Genomic DNA, 10000 nt, shown 5'->3' with positions numbered 1-10000 from the left:
CTATCAAGAGAGATATAAGTTGAGTACGACTTTCTTATATTTGTATGCTCGAATTACATACACCTACACGAGATATCGCGTTCAACCCATCTCCGCCATGATAGAGCATTGGATGGAAACGTAGAAAACACCAGACTCAGAAGTAGGTAATTTATTCCCGACGTTTCGTGTCCTGTCCGGGACTCGTGCTCAGGGGATACAATAGGATACAGAAATCACATGGTATAAATATACGAGTAGCCGTGCCCACCGGAGGGACGCGACAACCTGCGCCTTGCGAGAGCGTGTGGTGGTGGAGGGGGGTGGGAGAGAAGGGTGACGCGGTAACCTGCGTCGGGCGAGAGCGCGTGGTGGTGGAGGGAGGGGGGGGAGAGAAAAGGGGGGTGAAGCCACTACTTCTGAGTCTGGTGTTTTCTACGTTTCCACCATTACGGTCCCCGGACTCCAGGTTTTTTCATACATATATGTATAATATATATCTATATATATATATATATATATATGTGTGTGTGTCTGTGTGTGTGTCTGCATGTGTGTCTGTGTGTGTATGTGTGTGTGTGTGTGTGTGTGTGTGTGTGTGTGTGTGTTCGCGCGCGCGTGTATATATATTTCACAGATGTGTCTTACACTGAAAATGGCATCTTCACGCTTCCTTGCTGAATTCATTTTATTTTCATTCATGTTGACAGAGACAGCTGACATGAGGGTTTCTCTCATGCTTGTGAGGTCCTTACTCCTACTGGTGCTGTTGATGTCGGCGCAGGGCTATCAGCTGGACGACGATGGCGCTGATGGTGCCAGACGAAGAGTATCCTCTTCCTTCGAGCTGGGCGGTAATTGATCATGCAGTTAGATGAGCACCTTGTTAATGTGTTGTAATATCTATTATTACTTTGTTTCTTCCGTGCAATGTGTCGTCCTGTATCTCTATGTTTATTTCAGTATCATCTCTCTGCGTCCTTTGATTTTTCTGCATCCGATATCGGATATGTATTGTATATTTGTATGAGTGTTAGTATTCTTAGACAGTAAACAATCTCTCAAATATACTTAATTCAGTTTCGGCTGTCTCCTTAACAACGTCCTTTATACTTCTGCTGTATTTCTTACTTTGTCTCAGGGTAGCTTACACACGAAACTACCGAAGTCCAGGGTGTGACGTGATGAAAATTTTAACAAATGTCCCAAAACTACAGTGGGCAGGCTGAAGTTCTATGACGGACAAGTTAAGATTAGGGTTAGGAACGTCCAGATCATACCAACCACTTTCACGGGATCGGTTTTTGTGGAAGATGAAGAAAAGTCTGGAGGGAAATGAAGGGATAGTCAGTTGTATTTAAAAGAGGGCAATTGGCAATGAATTCGTTTGAAGGAGTTCTTTCTTCGTTTATTTAGGGACAAGGAAATTATGACGTTGGAAAGGGACTGTGATACAAATTCTTCTGCGATCAATGAGTTGGGAGACGTTAGTATCTAGATGTTAGTAGTTAGATGTTAGTTAGATATTTAGATGTTAGTTAGATAGTTAGATGTTAGCTAGATATTTAGATGTTAGTATTTAGTTGTTAGTAGTTAGACTCGAGGTGAGAGCCCAGGAGCTGTGAGTTGAGAGGGCGACTTGGTTTTGCGGAACCGCGATGCGGCAATTGTGCGCCTCATGAATCGTTCTGTATCTTAACAAGTAGTGGTTTGTGTGTTATGAATTGCAGGCCTTCTCAAATGTGTGCATTATTGCCTTGTAACTAGTATGCAATGTTCGAGGATTTCAGTGTTGTCAACTTGATTTTCTCTGGTGGAGGGCTCTTGTGTTATGCTTTTCCATATGTAGTCATCATGAAGGTGCTTAGTGAGCCTCTGAGGTTGTGCTAGCACCAATATCTGTGGTAGTAGAGAGAAGTTTGCAACTTTCTTCAGGGGGAGAGGGGAGGGCGTTGTAGATGTATTATTAAGCCCTTTTTATTCACATTAGAAGATTGGGGTTCTTTCTCATGTAGAAGCTGGAGGCTTTAGAGATTTTGTGGTACATGACTGTGCGGGCCAATTTATCTTGAGAATTGGTGCACGTGACGCTTCGAGTTATGAAATCTTTCGTTCGTCCACTCTACAAGTCCGTATTCTTTGACTGTCGTAGAAAACTGTGCATGTGGTGAGTGAGCGGCTGTGATCCTTCTAGGTTAGAGGGGATTTACACGGTCGAACGGCTCGTCGAACGCGGTTCGACAGACACGTGTTTAAAGTAATGTGTGAACGTGGGAACGGGGTATTTGGTTGTCGAACACGTTGGTTAAACCCCAAATACCCCGTTCACACGTTCACACATCACTTTAAACACGTGTCTGAAAAGGTTTCGCCGCTTTGTCTATAATCAAATCTGAGCAATGAGGATGTGTCCGTGCCGTGATCGATCTTGGAGAGTCAGTTCCGGAAGGTAGGCTAGGCACGTCGGTGTGATAACTCCGTCAACCAATCATCCTCATTCCACTGCAGAACAAAAGCCTCTCCTACCGTTCCACGACTCGTGCGACCGCGCCAACCTCTGCCATGCCATTCCCACAAACTTCTCTATCTTATTTCTCCACATTCTGTCTGGTCTCCTTCTTGCACGATTCCCATCTCACGGCATCTACTCAGCAATACATTTGCTCTACACACACACACACACACACACACACACACACACACACACACACACACACACACACACACACACACACACACATATATGTATATATGGGTAAAATTAAGGTGATGAGATGTACAAGGGAAGAGGATGGCAGCAAATTGAAAGTATTAAGGGAGAGAGACTAGAGGAAGTGGATAGCTTCAGATACTTTTGTGCAAAGAATTTTGGGATGGTTTGGACACATGGAAAGAATAAGTGAGGAAAGATTAGTAAAAGAGGTGCGGAAGGCAGAGGTGGGAGTAGTGAGCATGAGAGGACGACCAAGGATGAGATGGATAGATGGGTTAAAAGGGGCATTACGAAGGAGGGGAATGTCTGTTGAGGAAGAAAGGGAGAAGACAGAAGATAGGGGTGAGTGGAAAATGGTTGTGTATGGATGATGCTGTGATGGATGGAAGGGAGTGGGTGGGGGTGGTGGGTGAAGGAGTGTGTATGAATAATATTTTGACGCAGCAAGAAGGGATTTCTACTCGTCTTCTCCTTTTCTGTATGAGGGGACGGAGAGGGGGGGGTTCGTTGATTAACTGAAGCGGCCTTGCTATGGATATGCTGTATTTTGCTATATTGCTTCTGAGTCAGGACAGTGGGCGAGATGCAAGGATGACCCGTCATCCAGGAGGAGCTAAGAAAAGAGAGAGGGCGGGGGGGGGGTCCAGTGAATGGGAGTGGAATATGTGGGGATGGAATGGGTGGGAGTGGATTTATGACTTTGACTTTGGCTACCTCCCTTGTAAGTGGGAAGAGCAGATGTTATATGTATGTATATATACATATATATATATATATATATATATATATATAACATATATATATATATGTATATATATGTACATATATACTTATGTGTATATATATGTGTGTGTATGTGTGTGTGCGTGTATGTGTGTATATGTGTGCGTGTGTGTATGTGTGTGTGTGTGAATGTGTGTGTGTGCGTGTGTGTGCGTGTGTGTATGTGTGTGTATGTGCGTATGTGTGTGTGTGCGTATGTATGTGTGTGTGTGTGTGTGTGTGTGTGTGTGTGAATGCGTGTGTGTGTGCATGCGTGTGTGTGCATCCATGTGTGTGTGCATGCGTGTGCATGTATGCATGCATGCATGCGTGTGTGTGTGTGTGTGTGTGTGTGTGTGTGTGTGTGTGTGTGTGCAAGCGTGTGTATGTGTGAATGCGTGTGTGTGTGCATGCGTGTGTGTGCATCTATGTGTGTCTGCATGCGTGTGCATGTATGCATGCATGTGTGTGTGTGTGTGTGTGTGTGTGTGTGTGTGTGTGTGTGTGTGTGTGTGTGTGTGTGTGTGTGTGTGTGTGTGTGTGTGTGTGCATGCGTGTATGTGTGCATGCATGTGTGTGTGCGTGTGTGTGTGCATGCATGTATGTGTGCATGCGTGTGCATGTATGCATGCATGCATGTGTGTGTGTGTGTGTGTGTGTGTGTGTGTGTGCGCGGGTGCGCGTGCGTGTGTATGTTTATGTGTGTGTGTGTCTGTCTCCGCCTGTCTGTCTGTCTGTGAGTCTCCCTCCCTTTTTGTTGGTGCCATCACGATCCCTGTTCTGAAGGACGATGGTTACATTATATTTAGTTTTCTCGACATATCAGACTCGAGGACGACGACGGACAAACAGATGAGCGAGATCGACCTTCTGCAGAAGACTCGGCAGATCCTCAGTCATATCCAGAAGACCTACGATGAGCTCTTGAGTAGTTTATTCGAAACGAAAGCTGCAGAACTACCTATGATTTTCGCCGATATACCCAGCGGTGACATCACCCCAACCACAACAGATTCCACAGAATACATCACTACCACCCCTATGACTTCCTCCAGTGAATCCAATAATGACACCAATACCTCTTCCACCTCAACCACAACGACAATATCCCCATCATCCGACAGTACTACCACTACCACTACCACTACCACTACCACCACAACCACAGCGACAGAGACCGAAGAACCCATCGCTACCACCCCTACGATTATCCCCAATGAATCCACCACTAACACCCCTATGACTTCCTCCAGTGAATCCAATACTGACACCAATACCTTTTCCACCTCAACCACAACGACAATATCCCCATCATCCGACAGTACTACCACTACCACTACCACTACCACTAACACCACAACCACAGCGACAGAGACCGAAGAACCCATCGCTACCACCCCTGCGATTATCCCCGATGAATCCACCACTAACAATCCCACTTCTACCCCAACCACATCGAAAATAACCCCAGCACCCACTACCACTACCACTACCATTACCACCCCAACCACAGCGACAGAGACCGAAGAACCCATCACTACCACCCCTACGATTATCCCCGATGAATCCACCACTAACAATCCCACTTCTACCCCAACCACAACGACAATAACCCCAACACCCAACACTATCATTACCATCCCAATCACAACAACAGTTTCCCAAGAATCCAACACTACCATCCCTGTTGGTGTGACAACCACCACTGCCCCTACTACTACCACCGTCGAAGATGGAATTTGTATCGGAGGGAATAAATCCCATCCCGACATGGGTATGTGCTTCACGTTTGAGGAAGTCAACAGTAACATAAGTGAGGTCACTAATGACATCAACAAAGGTTATGTGACGGAAGAGAACTTGTGCAAACTCTCTTATTCTGATACGAGCCTGAAAGAAGTCGTGGGCTACGCCAACGCTCATCCCAGCTTCACCAATGTGATCAATCATGAGGTTCTCAAGGAAGAGAAAAAGAAGATCGGTGAGGTGAGTGGACAATTGGATTCACGGGTTGTCAATACAATTCAGGTGGTTTTAGTAGATTAGGTCTTCTCTTTGTGAAACGGTCAGCAACAACTGCAGGGAGATGGGCATTGGGGTCTGGGTACTTTGGACGCCATCCCTTAGATCCTTGCATGGGAAAACTCAATTGACGGAAAGCATAGCCACATCTTGGACAAAGCCAGATTAACCATAAACCCCTTGAAACCCCGTCCTCAAAACCCCAGACCCTAAAGATAGAAATATCTAGTTTAACTTGCCATTCAAAGTTTAATGAGTAATCAAGCCATTAACTATTCATTTCTTAATGTGACTAAATGAATCACACCCGTAGATTTAGGTGATTCGGTAGTACTGTGGCAACTGTTAGTCCTTGAAACCTCGTCCTCAAAACCCCAGACCCTAAGTATAGAAATATCTAGTTTGACTTGCCATTCAAAGGTTAATGAGTAGTTAAGCCATTAACTATTCATTTCTTAATGTGACTAAATGAATCACACCCGTAGATTTAGGTGATTCGGTAATACTGTGGCAACTGTTAGTCTGTTCGACAACAGAAGCTGTCATCAATTTCGTGACTTTTTTATTGTTATTTATGTACACCCTTGTGGTCCCCAAACCGATCTGTACTTCAGACCCCAGTTACAATCCAGCCCTACAGTCCAGCAAATGCACAGAAGATTCTCTCCTTGAGAGGAACCTTTTGGAAACTGTAGGGGTGTTCATGTGGGTGGGTGGCGCATGTTTTCTCCTTAGTTTCTATGTCTGTCAACGGCCGGAAAGAGGTCAATATGAGAGGGATATTTTCAGTGGTGGGATCAAAATATTTTTAACACTAGGCTAGTAGCATGCAGATATCGCTTTGGCTGTATTATAGCCTGTATAAGCCAATTTTTGATAACCTGTTCGCGGAGCTCATGAAATTCCAAGAACAGGTTTGTACGAACCGGTAATAACCGGCTCCGCACCTTTTCTTTTCCCTCCTCCAGAACATACATACACAAGAACGGGCCGTGAGAAATTAAAATGTGTCCTCTTCTCCGCTATGTCGTTCTAATGTTATTTCAATTTCATTGTAATTTTCTCAGGATCAGTTTCCAAAATAAAATAAAAAATTCTAAAATGTAACATGTCGAGAGATTCACTAAGGTGTGTGGTGAAGCAAAACCAAATATGCTACGCACCACTCTGTACTCACTCTCTGCTGATGGTCTGTAGTTTAGCATCCACATCCAGTTCATTTGGCTGGTTTTCATCTAAAACTTTATTTAGTCTCTTTGTAAGAATCTTGAAAAAAAAATCTTTATATGCATTTGGTAGCAGTACTCATTTTTTTTTTCGTCTTCTTTCCTGTAAAATTACTGTAGTATTGCATCATCATCATAAACGTTTCCCTTACGTACATACTGGGAATATAGTTAAGCAAATACATAATTAAAACTTTCCCTGCCTTTTCTTAGATGATCAATTAACATGTCTACCTTCCCGGGTCCTTTTCCTAGTTCCATACTTATTATAGCGAATGCTACTTTTCTATTTATAACTTCTGGTACACTACTAGCGTCTACAGATTCATCTAATGACTGTACTATAATATATGGGAGTAGAATTTGTGGTAAAATTCTTAAAGGCTTTTTATTATTTTGTCTCTGCATTCAGTAAGGTCTCTGTTTATACTTTTCGAAGTAATCTGTTTTCTCCCGAAAGGTATTCTACTCAGGGCCTTTTTAATACTTGAAAATCTCCGAATAGTTTACTCTGTATAAACCACGTTCATATACACGTGCAAACAAATCGTATACATGTAAATACATAAAACGCGCACACACACACACACACACACACACACACACACACACACACACACACACACACACACACACACACACACACACACATACATACATACAGAGGATTACAAAGGAGAAGCATGCCGACAGGAGATCTTTTGGTCCATAACTAGGTCGGATGCGGAAAAAATATAATAATAATAGATAGATAAAAGAAAGATAAATGAAAATTATTATAATATAAATAATAATAAATAGATAGATAAATGAATAGGTATAGTTAGATAATAATCAAACAGGTAAATAGTAAATAATAATAAATTAACAGGTAACTAATGATAAAAATCAAGCAGATAATAATGAACAAACAAATGATAACAAACAAACAAACAATATAAAATAAATGGCAGCGGTCATTACAGCATCTTGCTTAGGTGTTTATTTAAAGGAATCTTAAAGCTTCGAACTGAACTACATTGCACTGCCTCTGCAGGAAATTTGATTCATTTATCAACCACACGGTTGGCGAAGTTGTTTCTACCTACTTCCAAATTGAATCTATTTCCTGACAGTTTGAGACCATTATCTCTTGTTAGATTCTCATTCAATGTGAAAATTTTATCACTTTTAATGTTGTCGATTCCCTTTAGAATCTTAAAGAACTGTTTCAAGTCACCTCTACAATTTTTTGGGGAAAACAGATTCATATGTTTTAGTCGATTTCTGTATGATTTATTTTTGATATTTGGAATCAGTTTTGTGGCTCGCCGTTGGACTTTTTCCGATCTGTCAATGTCTTTAATGAGATTCGGTGACCATACGAAAACAGCATATTCCAAATGTGGACGAACTAACGATTTACATAGCTTGTTAATGAGAGATAAACTTTTAAAGTCAAAAGAATCTTATTTGCTTTCTCAGAGGCTGAAATACACTGCTTAGATGATTTGAGATTGTTACTGATAATTACGCCGAGATCCTTTTCACTTTTCACTTTTGTTAACGAATATCCAAATAACTTGTAATCGTACTTACTGTTATTTTTACCTATGTACATAACCTTGCATTTACTTGTGTTAAATTTCATTAGCCACTTTTCAGACTATTGCTGTAATTTATCTAAATCTTCTTGAATATCTAATTGATTTAAGTGATCATTTGCCATTACACACAGCTTTGTATCATCAGCAAATTTGGTGACAACAGATTTTAGTCCGTGGCCTATATCATTTGTATATACTATGAATAGAAGTGGCGTAAAAATGGAACCCCGAGGAACTCCACTCGTAATTTTTTTTATCTAGAAATTCTGCCATTCAAAACAACTCTGTTTTCGATCCTTCAACCAATTTCTAGTCCAACTTAATAGGCTACCACTTATTCCATGTGAAGCTAATTTAGTAATTAGCCTTTCGTGGGGACATCTCCGGATATGATGGAATTCTAGAAAATAATTTCTAATGGAGCAACAATCTCATTTTTAATTTCCTTTAAGATTCTTGGATGTCAACTGTCAGGCCCTGGCGTATGACTAATTTTGATCTTTTTTTTTTATACACCTTTTGATATTTTCTTTTTTTATATTTACCGTAGTAAGTTTACCCTAGACTTTTTACAGGTTTCAGTTTGGAGTTCACTTTGAGGTATTTCGTTTACGAATACTGAGCTAAGATAGTTGTTTAAAATATCATACATTCCTTCAATTGAATATTCAAGTTGACCGTCAGCAGATAATAGTGAGTCAATGTGATTCCTAATGACCTTTTTATCTCTAATGTAACTAGGGAATCCTTTGGGATTCTCTTCGGATTTATCAGCGGTATTCATTTCATATTGTCGTTTTCGTTTTTTTTTGCCTTTTTTAAATCTCTCTGTATCATTACATAACTTTGATAGTCATTAAGTGAACCCGATTACTTGTATTTCTTATAAACCTGTCTCTTTAGCAATACTTTCTTCAGTTTCTTTGTCGAGCCATTTTGAGCCTGATTCCAAGGGCGTCTGTCCTTAAACGAGATGAATGAATCATCTTAGTAAGCGTATTTTGAAATATTTCCCACATGTGATCTACAGGTCTTTTGCTTAATTTTGCCTCCCAGTCTGTAAGCTGAAGCTCCTGACGTAGTCCTATGAACTGAGCTTTACTAAAATCGGGTATTTTAGAAAGACAAGTATCTATTCTATTTTTTTAGCAGTTTGAATCTAAGCTAAATATTTCCCACATGTGATCTATAGGTCTTTTGCTTAATTTTGCCTCCCAGTCTATAAGCTGAAGCTCCTGACGTAGTCCTATGAACTGAGCTTTACTAAAATTGGGTATTTTAGAAAGACAAGTATCTATTCTATTTTTTTTAGCAGTTTGAATCTAAGCTGTGATCAATATTTGCAACAGTTTCATCAACTTCTACATCGATTATCATGCTTTCACGGCTAGTGATTAAAAGATCGAGTAAGTTTCCATGTCTTGTGGGCTCTTTTACATGCTGAAGTTATCACCGAGAAAATCTATCAAGTGACTACCCGTATGGCCATGTTCAAGGGTCATCCAATCAATGTCAGTAAAATTGAAATTACAAAATATCAATAGGTCCCAGCTGCAGAAACGAGGCATTTCTTGATTTATTTTTTTGTCAGCTAATGATAATGTTTTTGGCCTATATAGTATACCTACATTAATTTTTTGTCCATTTGTTTGGGTTAATTCTACCAACAAACTATCATATGCATCCTGTTTTAATTTCTCTAAAACACAGGC

At 40.9% G+C, this 10000-nt stretch overlaps 1 protein-coding gene across 1 annotated transcript in view; it reads left to right on the top strand.

Moving 5' to 3' along the window:
* LOC143020235 (uncharacterized) overlaps positions 1-10000 on the top strand; it is a 19776-nt gene that overhangs the window by 5381 nt on the left and 4395 nt on the right. The window contains exons 2-3 of the mRNA XM_076176401.1: positions 690-833; positions 4281-5440. Coding sequence (XP_076032516.1) covers positions 690-833; positions 4281-5440 — 1304 coding nt within the window. The remainder of the gene's footprint in view (positions 1-689; positions 834-4280; positions 5441-10000) is intronic.

Source organism: Oratosquilla oratoria, chromosome 39 (assembly GCF_046742065.1).
Source record: "Oratosquilla oratoria isolate Oo_2021 chromosome 39, ASM4674206v1, whole genome shotgun sequence".
NCBI lineage: Eukaryota > Metazoa > Arthropoda > Malacostraca > Stomatopoda > Squillidae > Oratosquilla > Oratosquilla oratoria.
Note: the sequence above shows the minus strand (reverse complement) of the source record. Positions and strands in the feature narration are given on the sequence as shown.